The sequence below is a fragment of the Linderina pennispora genome (assembly GCF_002104995.1).
Source record: "Linderina pennispora strain ATCC 12442 chromosome Unknown DL89scaffold_189, whole genome shotgun sequence".
NCBI lineage: Eukaryota > Fungi > Kickxellomycota > Kickxellomycetes > Kickxellales > Kickxellaceae > Linderina > Linderina pennispora.
The window spans coordinates 1-19,467 of NW_024468437.1; the positions used below are offsets into that span (position 1 = coordinate 1).

At 54.6% G+C, this 19,467-nt stretch overlaps 3 protein-coding genes across 3 annotated transcripts; 2 read left to right on the forward strand and 1 right to left on the reverse strand.

Moving 5' to 3' along the window:
• Nucleotides 1-7,769: 7,769 nt before the first annotated feature.
• On the reverse strand, nucleotides 7,770-9,049 carry DL89DRAFT_273296 (uncharacterized protein; the record flags this gene model as incomplete). Its single annotated transcript, XM_040889053.1, has 1 exon — nucleotides 7,770-9,049. A coding segment is annotated over exon 1 (1,202 nt), but the record flags the coding sequence as incomplete, so codon positions are not given.
• Nucleotides 9,050-14,890: 5,841 nt separating this feature from the next.
• On the forward strand, nucleotides 14,891-16,637 carry DL89DRAFT_273299 (uncharacterized protein; the record flags this gene model as incomplete). Its single annotated transcript, XM_040889054.1, has 8 exons — nucleotides 14,891-15,346; nucleotides 15,402-15,511; nucleotides 15,541-15,743; nucleotides 15,782-15,823; nucleotides 15,871-16,117; nucleotides 16,175-16,220; nucleotides 16,246-16,485; nucleotides 16,530-16,637. The coding sequence occupies exons 1-8, from the start codon at nucleotides 14,975-14,977 to the stop codon at nucleotides 16,635-16,637; spliced, it is 1,368 nt and encodes a 455-aa protein (XP_040738973.1). The 5' UTR covers nucleotides 14,891-14,974.
• Nucleotides 16,638-18,525: 1,888 nt separating this feature from the next.
• On the forward strand, nucleotides 18,526-19,221 carry DL89DRAFT_289128 (uncharacterized protein; the record flags this gene model as incomplete). The annotated part of the gene is made up of 2 exons (XM_040889939.1): nucleotides 18,526-18,838; nucleotides 18,911-19,221. Exons 1-2 carry the CDS (start codon nucleotides 18,754-18,756, stop codon nucleotides 19,219-19,221), a joined length of 396 nt encoding a protein of 131 aa, XP_040738974.1. The 5' UTR covers nucleotides 18,526-18,753.
• Nucleotides 19,222-19,467: the final 246 nt, after the last annotated feature.

The window sequence follows — 19,467 nt, forward strand, 5'->3', positions numbered from 1 at the left end:
AGGGAATTCCGCAAAAGTATCAACCGCGCACATCGTTTTTGCGCCATCGCCACTGGCCATGACGTTTTTGCTAAACCCGTGAGTTGTAAGATAAGCCCAGGTGGCTGCATAAAAACGCGCGCTGGCCTTGTTCTATCGAGCAGGTTCCACAGCAAACTCGACACACTATCCTCTTCTCACCCCTTCATCCCGGTTTTAAGCGCCTATTGTTACTACTTCATACACACAAATTCCTAGCAAATGACTTCACTAAGCGGCGCGCAGGTTCTGGCAAAGGCGTTGAAGCAGCAGGGCGTCGAGGTGGTGTTTGGCATTGTCGGCATTCCGGTTGTCGAAGTGGCCGATGCCATCCAGGCCGAAGGCATAAGGTTCATCGCCTTCCGCAACGAGCAGTCATGCAGCTACGCAGCCTCCGCCTGGGGCTTCCTGAACCAGAAGCCGGGTGTCTGCCTAGTCGTGTCGGGCCCGGGCGTTGTGCATGCGTTGGCTGGCGTTGTCAACTCGCAGGTCAATACGTGGCCGCTGGTGTTGATCGGCGGATCCTGCGAGACGACGCTTGAGGGCGCCGGTGCCTTCCAGGAGTGCCTGCAGGTGGAGATGTGTCCATACACAAAGTACTCGGCCCGCCCGCCCACGATCGCTCAGATCCCGTCGACTGTCGAGCGCGCTTTCCGGTATGCGGTCACGGGACGGCCGGCGGCCACATATGTTGATCTGCCTGCTGATTTCATCCAAGGCACAGCTGAGGAGGCTGCTGTGGTGCGCGTGCGCCAGGTTACGCCGACGTTTGCACAGGCTGATCCAGCGGATGTGCAGAGGGCAGCGGAGATTCTGGCTGAGGCCAAGAGCCCGTTGATCGTGGTTGGCAAGGGCGCGGCATATGCGCGTGCTGAGGCTGAGATCCGGGCTCTGGTCGACAAATACCAGGCGCCGTTCCTGCCGACTCCCATGGGCAAGGGAGTGGTCCCGGATGCGCACCCGAGGAATGCGTCTAGCGCGCGCTCCCTGGCCCTGAAGGGAGCCGATGTTGTGATTTTGCTGGGCGCACGGCTGAACTGGATCCTGCATTTCGGACCGGCGGTTCAACGAAAACACCAAAATCATCCAAGTAGACATACCCCGAGGAGATGGGTGTCAACGTGCCAGTCGAGGTCGGACTCCAGGGCATCTGCCGCTAGTAGTCAAGCAACTTACTGATGCGCTGCAGGGGCCGTTTGTGGCTGATCCCGAATCCAGCGAGTTTGTTCGTTCGCTGACAGAGACCACGCGGCGCAACGGCGAAAAGCAGGAGGCCAAGTACCATAGCGATGCGTCGCCAATGACGTACCACCGGGCATTCTACGAGATCAAGCAGAAGCTGCCCAGCGACGTGGTCCTGGTGAGCGAGGGCGCCAACACAATGGATATTGCCCGCACCGTGTATGATTTCCAGGAGCCGCGGCGCCGCCTGGACTGTGCGACCTTTGCCAACATGGGCGTGGGCATGGGCTTCGCCATTGCCGCACAATTGCACTACCCGGAGCAGCGCGTGGTGGCCATTGTCGGCGACTCGGCGTTTGGCTTCAGCGTATGGAGCTGGAGACCGCTGTGCGCTCGCGGCTGCCGCTGGTTGTCATTGTGATCAACAATAATGGCATCTATTTTGGCCTCGACCAGGGCGAATACGACGAGCTTGAGAAGAAGGCTTGCTGCCGTGCACGGCGCTGACGCCCGATGTGCGCTATGAGATGATTGCCGAGCTGTTGGCGCCAGGGGCGTGCTGGTCAAGACGCCTGAGGACCTGAGCAAGGCTGTCGAGCAGGCGCTAGAGTCGGATGGCCTGACGCTGATTAACTGCCTGATCAATCCGGGCGGTTACCAGAAGCTGCAGTTTGCGTGGATGGGCAAATAAAGTTTTTTCTCTAAAACTATCTTTATCTTCTTCACATCTTTACCTATATGTAAGAATTTATAGTCCAAAAAGTATCTAATCGTCCTCTGGAACCTTTTTATTAGTTAAAGATAAAACTCTTTTAACCTCAAAACGAGTTTGGGCGACTTGCTCCGTAAACTCCTTTTTGATCCTGTGCAGCATTGACCTCATCGGTGAAACCAGGGTGACAAGCTGGTATTGTAGTAGTCCCAGGTCTCCACTAGATATCTCCATTGGTTCAGCGCAAGAGCTGCTCTCATTGTCGGTCGGCCCGATAACTTCCATGGCATCATCATGGTGGTCATCACCGGCTGCGCAACGCTCTTAGGATATTTATTTATGAGCACTATTGAATATGGCCATATAGCTTCTAGCGGTCATGCAATATTTGTACACCTTCACAGAAGCTCCGCCAGGCAGTTGCCTCTAGGCACCCTGATCTCAGTGTGCTCACCCACCGATGCTTGCAATCTACAACAAGCTGGCACCAGTCCTCAATGCCTATGATGCCAAGTACAGATTTGCCAAAGACAGCCGATACTATGATGCCAAGGTAAATCACTTCAGCATCTGCGTGCATACATTCGGCCTATGCCAGCTTATCGACGTGTCAACCATGCTGACTACAGCTGAGCTTGCATTGCGAGCAGAGCAATTCTAGTATTCAAATAACCTAGCTCCGATAGACAGCCACAATGGCCGCACTAAGAAAGTGCCAGCTATTCCCACTAATGGCTGGAATCGCCGTACAACCGTTGACCTTCGTCTTGCTGTTGACACATTGCCATAGATACTGTTAACCTTCAGAGAGTCCAGTAGTTATGAGCTTTATGGAATGAATAAACTGGAAATTTGCTGAGGAGAAAAAAGGGAGGATGGGGCCGTTCCGGCCCACAGTGTTTATACAGGTGGGGATTTGGATCTGCACATGGTGCCGAAGGGCATGGGGTTGCCGAATGTCAACAGATACACTTAGTGGGCTTTCACCGTGGCTGCACTCCAACATGGGACTATGGCTTGCCTTGACGAGCTCGTAGAGGACAGTTCTTCCTCTCTTCCTTTCCACTATTAGACTAGATATAATTGTAATAGCGTTTGTCCTCATGCGCGGCTTTCTCTGTGGGTTTGTGGATACGCCGCGGGATACGACTACACCTCTGCCAAAATTCAATTTAATCTTTCTAGAGTGGGCATTGTTTGGAAAACCCTTTTAGCAGATGTGGGGATCCCACGCAGTGTGGTAGTGTCAATGGTGGCATACCTTGCTTCTTCTCGCTATTGATACACCTGTGATATGTGGAATCCTCAAGTCCGTACGGCGGGGCTAACCGAATCTTGTTTAGCTTCAGTAAGATCGCATCATGGTGTGATACAGATACATCTGCATCCCATGGCGTATCTGTAAACAACAGAACAAACTATACATGAGGGCGAGGTATTCCAAATTCAATTTCCAAACGAATGATAAAGCAGAAATATCGTCGATGTTCGCGTTGGTACTATACTCTTAACACCTGTGCCGCCACCGCCGCTCTACCCGCTGTCACTGTTCAGCAGATCCAGCACTCATATTGACCATGGCTCTCATTCCTCAACGCTCCTGTCTAATCAGCCACGAAATAAAAATAATCGAAGCTGCCACTGCCCTCAGCATCGGTAGTCAATGCACATAGGTGGTATTACACGTGACCTGATTTTCGTCAATGCTCTCTAATTTGCACCTGACCAGCATTAATTTTTCCATTCCTTCATTTCTGTCAAACTCTCCCCGTTTAAACCCCGGACATGTGAAAATGTCTCTTCAATCCGTCACCGAAGAAACTCCCCGACGCTTTATTCACTTTCCTCTCCTTCCCAGCTTTTTCTCCACCAACAGTCGATTCCGTCAGTATTTTATTGTAATTTTATTTACACTTGAGCTACTATATCCTCCATTACTCTACTCTGTACTAATGGCGAACAGCATGAAGCAGCAGTCCCTGCCAGCCATTCTGAGACCAGGGCAGTAGTTGCGCTGGCAGGGTCATTACTGCTTCCTATTCCGTTCCTCACCACGCTCAATCGGTGTAAGTTTTCGTGGCTACGCTTTGACCATTGGAGGGTGCAGAGTGACTATGTTCTATGCCGCTAACATCACACCCATTGTTTTTATCCGCTTTTTTGTAGATTCGCTGCAGTATCCTCTGGATCGACTGCACTACGTATTGTTTCAATGCCTGTTTTTCTCGGTGCTGCCGTTCATTATTCGGATTGTTGGCGAGCAGCCGGATTTCACGCAAAAGTTCCAGGTCGCAAACAAGCCAAAAAAGGCAGAGGAAAAGGCTACCACTGACGCAGCAATAGTCACTGTGCCAAAGACCCGTGCTGGTGGAAAGTCGCACCCATATATTGCAAAGTGCGCCAAGCTCGAAAAGACGTTCATGGACATGGCCAGGCAAGGCGAGTCCGGCGGCGACAGCCCGTGGGAGACGCTTGCGTCACAAGGCGCGCCGTACCACATCACGGTGCAGGGCCACCGGGACCGGCCCTTCTGCTTCCGCATCACCTTCTTCTCACCCACGCTGCCCGGCACTGCCTTCGACCTGCTCTCGGACGTCCTGCGGCGTCCCGACTGGGATGAGATGACTGAGGCAACGCGGATTGTCGAGAAGCTGAATGGGGCCGACAGCATCCACTATCTGAAGATGAAGGGCGTGTGGCCGACGGCCGCGCGCGACTCGCTGCTGGTGGCTCATCTGGCGTCAATTCCGGTGGGTGCTGGCGAGAAGCCCGAGTTTGGCTACCTGAATGCCACACAAAGTATTGTGGATGACCGTGTCCCAGAGCGCACGGCCGACGGGATTGTGCGCATGGAGGCAGCGATTGCCGGCCAGCTGGTGACGCTGGCATCCAAGCAAGACCGGGATAGGTTTGGACTGCAAGGAGAGCACTGGAGCAAGGTCGTACAGCTGGCCGACGGCGATCTGAAGGGCTGGATTCCAAAGAGCGTGATCAAGTTCATTGCCACCCAGGCCATGCCCGATCGCTGGCCAAGGTCAACAAGCAGCTCGCTGTCCTGCCACCGGTGCTCGACTCGCAGCTAACCCGTGGCATCACTGAACCAGCCAAGGCCAGCAACAGCGACAGTTCCACGCAAATTAGCAGCAAGGGCAATGCGCCGCCGGCTGTTGCTGTGTCGCATCGGAATGCGAGCGGTACTGTGGTCAAGAGCCGCAGAGGCGTGGTGGCATGGGTCAAGCTGATCCTGCGGTATGCTGGGCCGGCGATTATTGCGTCGATCACGTCGCTGGTTTTCAACATCCTGTGGAGCCGCCGCCGGAGGTAAATGTTCTTACATAGCATTTGTGACAGTATGGTAATAGACGCCATATCTCGTTATGACAATCCGCCGGACGGCCTATCTAGCTGACAAAGGCACGGGCTGCTTCTAGATCCTACCGCATTTTTCCAGAAGTCTCCACCAGTCTCGAGACAACTGTAGACTCATGCGCGGCCTGTGATTGGTGGACCATACTTGATTTGTCAAAAGTCCGCCAGTGTTCTTCGCGAGCCTCGAATTTGTCAGTCTCACGTCACCTGCGGCAGGGCGACGAGTCGGGCATATAAGTCCTTGGGCCTGGATGAGAGCCCAGATCTCCTAGCATCCCAAATTTGCTTTATTATTTCCAACAACCGCAACAACCCCTAGTGGCATACATAGCCAGCCTTTTACTTTTTTCGTTACGTTTTCGCACAAACATGCAGTTCTTCTTAGATGACTCCGGCACTCCCATCCGCCTTGTGCCCGCCGGTGCCCAGCGCCCGGCCCGGCGATTTGACGCTCCCCCGTCGCCGCCGATCCCGCCCTCGCGCGCCGTCCCCGGCTACCCGTACATCCGGCTGAGCAACGACGACGACCTGAGCGACAACTACCCCTTCGACGCCTTCCAGGACCTGCGCTCAGCCTTTGCCTCACCCTCCCTGCGCTCCATGCAGACCCGCATGGACTACGTGCTGCAGCAGCAAGCGCGCGCTCGTCTGCAGCGGCAACTGCTTGAACGCCAGATGCACGACCAGGAGATGCGCGAACGCGAATTGCGCGAGTACCAGTATAGGTTGGAGCTGGAGAGGAGGAAGCGTGCAAGAATTGCCGCGCAGCAGGCAAGGCAGGCGTATTTGGAGAGGCTGCAAGAGGAGGAAAAGCAGAGGCAGCTGGAGCAGCAGAAAAAGGCGGAATTGGCGGAGCGCAAGAAGCGCCAGACCAGCAAGTCTGATGGCGAAGGGGCTTTCTACCCGCCGTTCCACTTCTTCGACCATATTCTGGACAGCCAGCTAAAGTCGCATGATGACCTTGCGCGCAGACGTGCGCAGAAATCGGCTCTAGCTGATCTCCTGAACGCATATTTCGGTATCGAGTCTAAAGAGGAGCCAGTGGCTGCCAAGCCGCCTTCGCAGAGCCCTGATCCGCAGAAGCACGAATCGGCCGAGGATGTCCGCCCAGAGCCTACCACGGCTGATGTATCTCCCAACGACGCCAAGGGTGAAGAGGCTGAGCAGCCGTTCCCGCTCCTCAAGCCCGGCGAGACAAACCCTGCCGTGCTCGACAGCGTGCTGCGCGTTGTCCATGACCGGCTGGGCGAGATCGCTGCAGATGAGGCAAAATCAACCGACGATGATATCAAGGTTGATGCCGTAGACGAGTCCAAAGCAGCAAAGCCCGACGACGGTGCAGTGCAGGTCGAGGAGCCCGTCGATTACAAGAAGCTGGCGTCAACTCTGCGCAACCGCGTCAACAACCTCGAGGACGACGACATCTTCGTGCCCATCAGCCCGCTGCTCGGATTCAGCGACGATGTATCGGACGTTGGCGGGCCGGTAGCAGAAGAGGAGCCCGCAAAAGCCAGCCGAAAAGAGAGCTAAGGAGGCCCCCCATGTTGTCGAGCCCAAGAAGCGGCAGAGCCCAGAGCCCATGCAGGTCGACGGGGATGAACCCTCTGACAGCGAGTTCTCGCGCATGCTCGATAACTGCAAGCGCCAGTTGTGCGACTTGCAGGAGGCTACAGCCAAACCTGACTGCGAGGCCGCACGCCGCCGTCGCCGTCGCCGTCACCGTCGGCGCCACCACAAAGCACGCCAATCGAAGGATATTGCCGAGCCCATCGAGCCCGAGGAGGACAAGCAGCGGCGTGCTGTGCGCACAATTGAGGACTACATACTAGGTGAGCGCAGCAAGAGACAGGCACAGGAGGTGGTCGCGTCTCTGCGCGCACTTCGCGACATTGAGAAGGAGGTTGACAAGGCGCGCATCGACTACAACCGCCGCCTGCATAACACGCAGCTGTCGTTTGTGGCCGACAAGGACGGCAGCCTGAAATTGGCGCACAACAAGACCAACTTTGTCTTCCACGAGTATCAGGAGGTGCTGGAGCGCCAGCTGCTGAAGCTTGATGAGGTGCCGAGCTTTGGTGATGAGACTGTAAGGCATAAGCGCAAGGCCATTGTGCGCAAAATCCAGGCTATTCTGGATGCCCTGGACCAGTTTGCTCTGGACCAGGAGTCGGAGCTCAGCGAGGCTGGCACCATGGCTGATATGTCGAGCAACAGCGATTTCTAAAACATTCGCGCATTATTTCTCCTTAATTTTGAAACTAGACTTACAGTGCTCGCGATGCCAGCTCGGCTAGTCAGTAAGGTTTAGACAGTCGATAATGTGACAGGAGAACCTTACTGACTGGCTGAGCTTGCAACGCGAGTGCCACACGCTTAGTATTGTCAAACAAGTATTGATCAGTACTCAATCTGCTACACATTGGGGATATTGAAAATGTAGAAATTTTGGTATATTGAGGATGAAAGGAAAACAGTACAGGAGACTGGTCTAAATTGAAAGAGGCTTTGCTGTTTAGTAGTGAGGAGCGTTAGCCTGGTAGGCAGGGGCTGGGGCAGGGTGCTGCTCGTAGTTGGGCTTCTCCTCATGGTGCTCTTCAGGCTTCTCCTCATGGTGCTCCTCGGGCTTGTTCCCAGGAGCCGGAGCCGGAGCTGGAGCCGGGGCAGGGTGCTGCTCGTAGTTGGGCTTCTCCTCATGGTGCTCCTCATGGTGCTCCTCAGGCTTGTTTCCAGGAGCCGGACCTGGCGCAGGATGCTGCTCGTAGTTGGGCTTCTCCTCATGGTGCTCTTCCGGCTTCTCCTCGTGGTGCTCCTCATGATGCTCCTCGGGTTTGTTCTCATGATGCTCCTCAGGCTTGTTTCCAGGGGCGGGTGCAGGAGCCGGAGCCGGAGCCGGAGCAGGCTTAGCCTCATATGCGGGGACAGGGGCAGGGGGAGCGCACTTGGCATTCCCCTCATGCTCAGGCTTGTTCTCAGGGGCGGGAGCAGGAGCAGGAGCAGGGTGCTGCTCGTAGTTGGGCTTCTCCTCGTGGTGCTCTTCCGGCTTGTTTCCAGGCGCAGGGGCAGGCGCAGGGGCCGGATGAACCTCATAGGCAGGCTTCTCCTCATGATGCTCCTCAGGCTTGTGCTCAGGAGCCGGAGCCGGAGCCGGGGCTGGAGCGGGGGCAGGAGCCGGGGCTGGGCCGGATGCTGCTCATAGTTGGGCTTCTCCTCGTGATGCTCCTCAGGCTTGTGCTCAGGAGCTGGAGCTGGAGCCGGAGCCGGAGCTGGAGCGGGCGCAGGAGCCGGATGAGCCTCATAGGCAGGCTTCTCCTCATGGTGCTCCTCAGGCTTGTTCTCGGGAACCGGAACCGGAGCCGGAGCTGGAGCTGGAGCTGGAGCGGGGGCAGGAGCAGGAGCAGGAGCCGGGGCTGGGGCTGGATGCTGCTCGTAGTTGGGCTTCTCCTCGTGATGCTCCTCAGGCTTGTTCTCCGGGATGTGCTCAGGTGCAGGCGCAGGCACCGGCTTCGCTTCATATCCCTGCGGGTGCTCCGCATACGGCTTGTTCTCCGGCTGCTCATGGTAGGGGGCCGGCACTGCCTGATAGGCAGCTGGCACTGGCGCAACGCTCTGGATAGGCGCGACGGCATGGAAGATAGGCGCCGGGCGGGCCTCGTAATAGGAACCCTCAACCGAGGCAAGGGCGACAAGAGCAATAAGTGCTGCGGTAGTCTTCATCGTAAATAATTTGCTATCGTCAACGATTGAAAGAAGGGGAAATGCTTGTGTCGGGGGATGTGAAGGAGATGTTGTCGTTAAAAGACTATGTGGGATGTTGATGCCAGGCAGTTCGAGCTCGTTATATAGCTGGTGTTGGAGGTGTGCTGGTGTGTTTTCTGTTTTGTTGCGCGAGGAGGTTGTCTTTTCTTTGCACCATGGCCCTATGTTTTTCTTGTATACTGAAAGCAACATTTTTGGGCGCATCATACAATGTAACAAATTTGGGCAAAAAGGACAATATGTATTAAAGCCTCGCAAGGTTTTCGGGACACACACAGCCATTTGAAACTTTGCCGTTTCATTGTCGATGTGGAAATCGTACAATTGCAGCCCGTTTATGAAAACAGAAAAACAAACCAGCCAAGTGAGAGTGGCCCAAACGTGCTTCACAGTGAGACACTTGCCATGGTCCACTCTACGAAAAAAAACGGCGGTCCCTATATTCAGTGAGGAAAAATGAACAGTAACATGAGAATTGCTCAGCTTGCTATATCCGTCCCCTGATACACACTATATCACCAAATGTAAGGAATCTGGCACCTGTTTTGCTCGCTCCCTCTCCTGATGGTCTAGCAGACAGGGAGTGCTCCCACGGCTTCCCGAACGAACAATTAGGTACTAGCCCAGGTGCTATTTATAGAGAACAGCGCAACTGACGTGATTAGCATCAAATTTAGCCTGCAGGCAAGAAATTGCATATCAGAAAAATGGTGAAAGGCATTATTGCTGAGGGCTTCACAGAGCAATAACAAGCATGCGGGTCTGAGCCACATGCACAAAACCCAGTGCCAGGAAACCAAAAAGCACTGAGAAAACAGGTTACCGCCACAGTATGATGAAAGTAGGCGTCAGTTGCATGTACGTAATTACAAGCAGATTTAATAAAGATCATGCACAGGAAAAATCGCAGCATGAGAATACAGAGCCAAGACCAGACGTTATCTCTGCCCGTAAACCCAGCCACCAATGTTTCCAGTTCACGCTGCACACCAAAAAACCGCCTGTTGCCAAGTCCTTTTCCCATTAATCATCACCAGCTCCAGGCACTTTTGTTCTTCATTCCCCTGTCCTTTTGTCAGTTAGTTGCGACCTTAAAAATCGATATAGTTTCGGCAACCATCCCCCTCGTTGGTTTCGGCCTCAGCAAGCCCGGACTGCTGAAGCTACCATTGCCAGGCAGGGAGCCCCCTGATGCATGCACATAGCCAGCAAGCGATACGAATCTTGTCTGGTCATTTTCGCGGCAGCACATGGAACACATGAGTGGTGTGTCAAATTATGCTGCATATGTGGCCGTTGTTGTATTCTTGGGGATGTATACCTTGTATTCAACACAGTTGCATTCTGTACACAGCATTATTACATTGATTTTATTGAGTTTTTTTATTTATATCATATGTGGATACTAGAGTAACTACGGTGCCTATAGCTATAAGATTTCGCGTAGCATAGCTTTGTCAACTGTTATGTACTTTGCCCTACCCAAACATGTGGGGGCTGCGTTGTACATTGATGCATCTAGCTCGCTAAGGCACCATTTCGGTCTGATGATATGCCATGTGTGTGATACTCGTGATGTACGAACGAAATGGGCCACTCTGAACAGTGTATATGCACCACTAGCATGGCACATATGTAATGTCATCAAACTGGTCCGGCACCATCGTAAACTAGGCGCGCCAGAATATTATGTAGGGCCCGTATGTTTGGATGCTGAAAGGTGCAATATCATAAATACAGCCTTCCTAATAACGTAAATTACATTCAAAGAGAGCCTCTTGTTAACAAATCCCTAAAAAGAGGAGCTAAAGAACCATGATGACGACTCCACTGCCACTGCCGCCGATGCGACCATTCAGCCGATGGGCGAGTAGTTCAATTTTTCGCGGGACGCTAGGTTTTCTGCGATCGATCGTGTCTACGCTTACTTTTATTCACAATGTGCAGATTTTACCAAGGAATACCTTGTTTCCTAACTACCGTTTCCTACGCTTCACCAGTGTATCCAAAAATGCCGCACTGCGCTTCTGCTTCTTCTTGGGCATCTGCTTTGGCGTACTATCACTCGGCTTCGCTACAATACTTGACCGACTTTCCTCCTCCTCCTCCTCCTCCACAACCTTTTTGGGCTCATTTGGTTTTTCGCTAACCAGACCTTTGGTTAGTTTGCGCTTGAGCTTGAGTTCCTCGGCAGACAGAATGCCGGTAGCGGACTGGGCGGCCAACATTTCCTTGTGCGAGAGGAATTTGGCGCCGACACCGAGGCGCGCTGGGCGGCCATGGAAGATTTCGCGGGCCTTGGGTGTGGCGTTGGAATCGGAGTCAGAGTCGGAGTCGCCGAGCCAGGAGCTGATCAAGGTGGAGGCGGAATTGGCAGATGCGCGCAGCTGTGCCTCGATCTCCTGGACCTGCTGCTGCTTCTCCTTGTCCTGCTTAGACTTGGCCATGGCGAAAAGAGTATGTGTGGTTTGGATACATGCAGAGTACGAAAGAGTACTTCCGGGATCACAAAGGAGCATCTCAAGTGGCATGGTGAGAAAGCGGGTAAAATTATGGTCAAATAGGATAATTACAAAATCAGCGGATCAGAATTTTCGCCAGGAGGTGAAGCGCCCTCCATGCAAACAAAGAGAGAAGCTGTTCTCCGAGAAAAAGACTCAATGCACTTTCCTGCGCTTATGACCAAAGCGCGTCGAAGCGCCCGAGTTTGGCGGCCACTCATTGCCACTGCCCTCCCAAATGTCCCTTGCAGCATTGCGCACCAGCACGCGGCAGGCACGGAATTCGCGCTGCATTTTCTCCAGCTCACCCAAGGCCTTCTTGATTTCATCCATGACCTCGCGGGACTGTGTGTCGTCAGCCAGTACCGGCAGGTCAACGGGTACAGGGCTCGGGCGACGCATCTGGCGCTTGGTAGACAGCGGCGGGCGGCCGCGGCGGCCGGTACGCGCCGGCTTTGGGGTCTGCTCCGGTGTGGCCGGCGTGGCCGGCGTGGCCGGTGTGGCTGGAGTGGCCGGGGTTGAGGGCGATGGCTCCTTGGTTGGCGGAGTGGTGGGCATGAGCTGCGGCTCGCTCGAGCAGCTGCCGGTCGATACCAGCGTGACCGAGTCGGAGTCAGCGTGCGGCGATGATGGCGGGGTCTTGGCTGGCGATAAAGCGAATGGCAGCTGGAGGGTTTCGGTGCCTGTTTGCCAGAGCTTCCACTTGAATTTGCTATGCACGTGGCCGGTCTTCAGATACGACAGGGCGCTTTTGATTGCCCGGTCCTTCAGGAACGCTGGCGTCGTCGAGGCAAATTCGGTGAACGGCGCCTGGGCGGTATCGAAGACCCGCAGCTCCTGCTCACGAACTGTGGAACTACATGTTTTTTTGGGTTTAGAAAGGTATGCGAAATCGCGCATGGAAAAAAACAGTGCATAATCACTTTTTGCAAATAGGGAGGGTGGGTAAGTAACACCTAGAAGTCGGGGCACGATCCACCCCTCCCGGGGATTGGTCTGACGAATGAACGGGGGAAAGCTCTGGGCTTCCTAACCACCACCAGCCTAGCTTTTAGCAAAAATTGCTCCTGGACAGCTTGAGAGAAAAAGCGCATTTGTTCTTACTATTTGTTGTCTTCAAAGTACTTGACCAGGTATTCGGCGGCACTCAGGGATAGGCAGCCCATGCTTGCGTCAATTTCGTCTGTGGGAACGATCTATAATGGATTGTTGGTTGAGGGGGTATGTGACCAGGAAGGGGAGATATGCTGAGTGCTAATGCACAGATGTAACAAGGGGAGGGCGATAGTCATCAACCCGGGGAGGGTATCTGCCAAACTTACCATTGCCGGCCACCAGTACTTGGCAGTGTTGTCCAGCGGGTCCACGAAGACCACGTCGCGGCCGCGCCATTTGAGAGACTGTACGGGCTCTGGCATGCCAACCATTACGTGAGATTTTTGTGCAGAGTCGTTGATATGAAGGCGTGAATAAAAAATTGTGTTTCCAGAGAGCAGTTTTGTAGAAAAAATGGTATATAGAAAATAACGAGGGGAAAATGCTTCAGGGAAGGAAGAAGAGGAGAAACGGGTGGGGAGGCGTGTTGAGCGAGGCGGAGAACCTCTTCCTTTTTCTTAACGCATCAGTGTGACGTTTTTTTCAAACTGCTATTTTTTTCTCCAAGCTTTTCTGCCATGAGAACTGATAGAAACGGCGGGCCACAGTAGTTTACCATAGCAGGGACACTGGGACGATTCTAATGACAGCAGCCGGCGCTGATCACACACCTCCGGGAAAACCGCACCCACAAAAGCGCACAAGAGTCGGTCAGGAGCATAGCCCCTTTCTTTTCACGTTCCTTGAGCAATACACCCCACTCACAATTAATCCTGTTTCTTTTCCTCACGCAAATGGCATCAACCTACGGCGCAATCAGCAGCGGACAGCATGGTCCTGCAGGTCAAAGAGCTGACCAAGCGCAAAGACACCGGCCGACCACCTCTTCTACGACGTGACGTTCTCGCTCCACCCGGGCGACACGCTGGCGGTCCGCGGGCCCAGCGGCGTGGGCAAAAACCACACTCCTGCGGTGCCTGGCGCAGCTCACGCCCTATGACGCAGGCGTCTGCACATTAATGACACCCAAGCCGACGACTCCGCAGGACCTGGGGGTCCCGCAGTGGCGCGCCTCGGTCATGTATGTGCCGCAGCGCCCGGCGCAGCTGCCCGGCACGCCGCTGGAGTTCTTCGATCAGGTGACGGGGTTCCGCGCGCAGCAGGGCCGCGCCCACTATGATCCGGTGGAGATCGCCGAGGACTGGGGGGTTAGCGATGAGCTGTGGCACAAGAAATGGCCCGAGCTGTCGGGCGGCGAGCAACAGAGGGTTGCATTGGCTGTGGCGCTGGCCTGTGACCCCAAGGTGCTTTTGCTGGACGAGCCCACCAGTGCGCTGGACCCGGCCACGACCTTGATGGTTGAGCAGGCGTTGGCCGGCCGCACGTGCGTGTGGATCACCCACGACGACGCCCAGGAGAAGCGCATTGCTACAAAGTCGCTGACCATCCACGCCGATGCCACGTACTCCATAACCGAGCACTGAGGAAGACTGGCGAGAGGACAGAGCAGAAAAACCGACAGTTAGCTTCTCTTCGTCCAAGCTCCTTTTCACATCAATCTCATTATCACATGACTGAACGAGAGTTTAACGCACGGTTCGTCTCCGAGGACACTCTGTCGGAGGCCAAGAAAGAGCGGGAAGAGGCCTGGCGCCAAGCCTACAAAACCGAGCCCGTACCAGAGCCTTCCTACGACCCGCGCACGCTTTACGAGCGCCTGCAGGAACAGAAGCGCAAAAAAGAAGACGAGTTTATGGAATCCCACCGCCTTAGCAAGCAGATCAGGCTTTTGGACCAGGACGAGACCGAGTTCCTCGAAGCCATCGACGACCAGGAGCACGAGAAAAACATGGCCAAACGCCGCAGAGACATGCTGGAAGCCGCTGAATTCCAGCGCATGGTCGCTGAGAAACGCACCAAGGATGTGCCAAAGAAATCCACAGCGAAGCGGCCTGTGGCCAAGTCGCTTGTGAGCAGAATTGCCGTGGTTGTCAAGGAAGTCAAGGCAGAGCCCAAAAACCCAGACCAGAGCCAAAAGTTGTTCCCAAAGAGCCCAGTGGCCAGGAAAACCCGCTGAGTGTGCTAGCCTCATATCCGAGCGACAGTGAAACTGAATCGAAGAGTGATCAGTAGTGTTAATGTTCTCTTTTTCTCATCTCAGCAGTGATACACACTCGTGACCAGCAAAGATCTACGATGGAAGAGAAAACTCGAAAAAAAAAAAAAAGTTATTTATACGCCTTTCTTCACGGAGCAGTATTGCCCAGTCCCTCCATGCCTGACGAAAGCACAGACAAAGCTTGCTTTCTTCTCATTTTCGTTCTATAATTCATAGCTCAGCATGCCGAGCGCGATACTTTTCCAGCAGCTTTTCATCGATATGCTAGTGGCCGAGCTGCTAACGCCAGCACGTCTGGGAGCACCTGCACCGACGCAACCCAGCCGCTGCGCTCCCTACAGCCTTTCGCTGGCGTCTGCCGCACATGGGCGCGCGCGCTCCCACCACCTGCACAAGACGCTCTCTATAAGCATCCGCAAGCCGACATCTTTGCAGCGCTCGCAGCACCTCTTCCATGTGGCCAGCACTGCGCCTGGTCATCTACGGGGTGTTACCGGCGCGGCACGTGCAAGGGCGTACCAACCTGCATCTCGTAAAGCACCGCACACGATGTGGCTGGAGATTGACGCGATGTCGGCCCAACAATGGCCATGCGTGTACTTCAGGAGATTGGGTTCCAAGGCCGCATGTGGGAGGTGGAACACTGAAGTGCTATGTGCATCACTCAGTGGGTGGCCAGTATACGTGGAGCCGCAATCAGACGAGCCGCGCCGAGCAGTTGTTTGAAACCGTGAAAAGGCAGCTGCCGGAGCCCAGCGAGTCGAATATCAGTCGGCAGGTCCAAATAGCGACATCTTCCCGATCTACAACGGCTTCCGCAAGGTAATGATGGAACCGGCACTGACGGCGCTGACATTGGATATCAACGGGCGATTGCATGACTTTGCAATGCTGCCCCTTACGACCGCCGCAACGCTCAGGTCGTTGGTCCTGAATAACATCACCCTGAGTGGTTTCCTGAATGCATTTGTGGAGACCACGCACGCGCACCGTCGGACGCGCACACTGCCAGTGGCGGTATTTGCAGAGCTGAGTGCCTGGATATCCACTTGATTCATGTAAGCAGCCCAGGTGGACCAGCACTGCAGAGACTCGACAGGCTGCTGCGGTTCCCGAAGCTCCAAAAACTCTCCTCGACCCGGCCATTGGTCGGGCCGTATCGCTTTTGCCGGCCTTCCACGCGTCGCCTCTGCATACTCTGAGGTTACTCAACACCGACGCGTCGCTCTTGCCATTCGACCAGCGCGATTTCCCCAGGCTCTGCTCTCTGGATGTCGCCCTGCGGTACCTGCCGAGTCATGAATTGCACACGCTGGAAGGTTTGCCGCAGGCGCTTCTCGCGCATTCGAATCTGCGGTATTTGAGGTTTTCCTGCTGACATTGATTTCAAGTACCCCAACTGTTCGCTGCATGTTTCTGGAGCACTGAGCTCAGCGCGACAGTCGCGTCTGATGCAGCCACGGAAATTGTTCGGCCAGCTGCCATTCTTGAAGACATTGGCGTACCAGATAGATGCTGGCCGCAGCAGCCGGCGGCTAGCCCGGCGGGAGGTAGTTGAAATGGTTGCAGGGGGGCTTGGGAGTACGCCATTGAATATGCGGCTGCAAAGCTGGGCGTGGTGGCAGTGTGCTATGCGAGGATGTGCCTGCACGTGCTTTGCGGAGGCGGCGGAGGTGCTAAGATTGGCAGCGCGCGTGCCATCGCTGTTGTGCTTGGAGATGGGCCATGGGCGCGTGTTCGTCGCTAAAGGTCCTGCGGGATGCGCTCGGCGATCCAGTGCTGCGCGCCCGCTGGGCATTTGCAGCATCTAGAGATCAAGAGCATCTGTGTGTATAAGGGCTGGCAACCATTATTCTCTGGAATATACTTTTTCCTATCACGGTGATGACATCACGCTCTCTATTGTAACCTTTTTGCTGGAGTTTTCAGCCTATTCAAAAAGTGAGTGGATAAGGGGCGGGTTCCGCGCCACTGCTTGCTTTTTCCTTAGTGCGTATTAAGACCCATTGAAAAAACAGGCCGATCGCACGCCTCGCGTTTCTTATCTCCTGTTATCATTTTCCTTCACTCTTTCTCTCGTTAACAGCCATTCATACACTAGTGAGAATGTCCCTGTCGCCCTCCGGATCCCGCAAGGTCATTGATCCCGACACGTACTTTGACCAGAACTCGCCGCCATCGAACCTGGAGTGGGCGCACTCTGCGGTGAGTGCGTTTGTCAGCAGCCAGCCGCCTCACCAGCCGATCGTGCTAGTGACGAGCGGCGGCACGACCGTGCCCCTGGAGAACAACACAGTGCGGTTCGTAGACAACTTCAGCCTGGGTACGCGCGGCAGCAGCTCGGCTGAGCAATTTCTGGCGGCCGGCTACGCGGTGATATTCCTGTACCGCGACAAGTCGCTGCAGCCGTTCCACCGGCACTACCCGCGTGGGCTTTTGTCCTACCTGGAGCCCGACGGCACCGGCAACGTGCAGATCCAGGCAAAGTACCGGGATTCGGTAATCCGCGACCTGCATTTACTGCAAAAGTACTCTGGCACCAAGCTGCTGATGGTAGATTTCACGACGCTGTCGGACTATTTGTTTCTGCTGCGCGCAATCTCGCAGATTCTGGCTCCGCTGGGCTCGGCGGCGATGTTTTATTTGGCGGCGGCAGTCAGCGATTTCTTCATTCCGTCGCACAGTATGTCGGAGCACAAGATTCAGTCGCGCGACGGCGACCTGACCCTGCGGATGAACCAGGTGCCCAAGTTCCTGGCACCGCTGGTCAGCACCTGGGCGCCCCGGTGCTTCACGGTGTCGTTCAAGCTGGAGACCGACCCCGAGCTGCTTGTGCCCAAGGCGCAATATGCACTCAACAAGTACGGCCACCAGATTGTCATTGCCAATATGCTACATTCGCGCAAGTGGCAGGTGTGGTTTATCACCAGGGAGTCGGACCAGCCGTATGAGACCACATCCCCAAGGAAGAGGCCGAAAAGGGCCGCGACATCGAGCAGGACGTGGTGGTGGAGCTGGCGAAGCGGCATCGCGTCTTTATGGCAGCTTGATTTCAATATGGGCTGTTACCAAGATCAAGTTTGTTGTTAATAAATCACCCCTGTTCCTTTTCTTCTCCAGCCAAAACCATTGCTCTTCAAAGAGGCTGTTCCTGATGCTACTGCCAGCAGGGCGCAGGTTCCGCAAAAACAAAAAAGCAAAGATGGTGGAAAAATAACAGTAGCACGCTCGACATTCCATTCAAAACTCGAGCTGCTCTCTTGGTAGCCTATTTCCAAGAGAATGTGTCTCTGCGGCTTCTCTTGGCAACTCACCAGATATGCTAGCCATCCGGGGGATCAGCGAGAATGTTTTATTTGGTAGCTTTTTGCTGGATAGCAAGCAGCCCAGCCCTACTGCGGCATCGTCGTACTATTTTCCCAGCAAAAAAGCCCGTGTCTACTAAAGTGCGCGCTGAAACTTTCTTGTCGCAGCCTAAAAATACATGTTTCTCCACATACACACTGCGCCAGGGACGGGCCGCAGATGGAGTTTCTGGATGGTATTTCCAGCACATTTGGCCCAGTGCCCGATCCTGTTTTTAGCGTACATCTCTCCCCCGCACACATGGGGGAGGCACGTATGTTTTTTCTCCAGAGCACTCATATTTAGCATCAAGACATTTTCAATACGGGGCTTTGCAGGTGGTGACATTCCCTCGCATTTGCTTCATATACTTTGGCTTACTCCCGCGGTGCACTCTTCAAAAACCTATTTCGACTTTGTCACTTCAATTTTTTTCCTCCTTGAGCATCCACTAGCATTCTCTTTCCAATTTTGTTGTTCCTGTATTGCAAGGGGTGGACGATACTTCCTTTAGACTACACCCTGACCAAATTTCATTCTCTGGAGCTTTTTTTGATCACACGCGTCTCACAAAGAAACTAGAACCATTTCATTAACGGGTAATTGAATCCGTGAGCTTTCAACAAAACAAGCATCCTTTCTTTGCTAAGGCAAAAATGACACGCACTAGCATCTCTGCTCTAGCTGTTGCGTGGTTCCTGGCGGCAAGCCAGGTCAACGCTGGGCCAATTGCCCCTCCTGGTAAGTGGACATTTTCAGTTACACCTGCAAGCAACATCCCATGATGCATCTAAAATACATGTGTTTTTCTAGTCGATACCAACCCGACAAACAGCGAGCTTGCCAGTCTTGGCGGCCTCCTGCAGGCACTCGGTGCTGGAGTCATCGGCAACGGAGCCTTGATATACCCGACAGGCCCGTCTTCGCACCAGCGTGCAGAGGCTGAGGTCATGGCGTCGGACTCAGCCACGCGCATCTTCAAGAAAGTCAAGTCGGCCATCAAGGACGGCGGGCTGAACGACGAGGACGGGGGCGACGGCGACGACAACCACAAGTCGCTGACGTACCTGGTGAAGCCAGCCTTGATTTCCACCGCGAGGAGATCCCGCCACCGAACCCACTAGCCGGCAACGTGATGCCATTACCGGGCGGCGCACTGTTGTATACACCGACGCCAACGGCCTCGGGAGCAGCAGCGACTGGCGCACTGGCGAATATCAAGGCGGCGTACGGGAATCTGTTTGCGGCGTCGCCGTACACTCCCTCGTATACGCTGAACCAGCCGCACGCGGCGGTGATCGTCGAGGAGATCACGGATATGCTGAGTTTGAAGAGCTCGCTGCAGCGCTCGAGGATGAAGGCGAGGATGT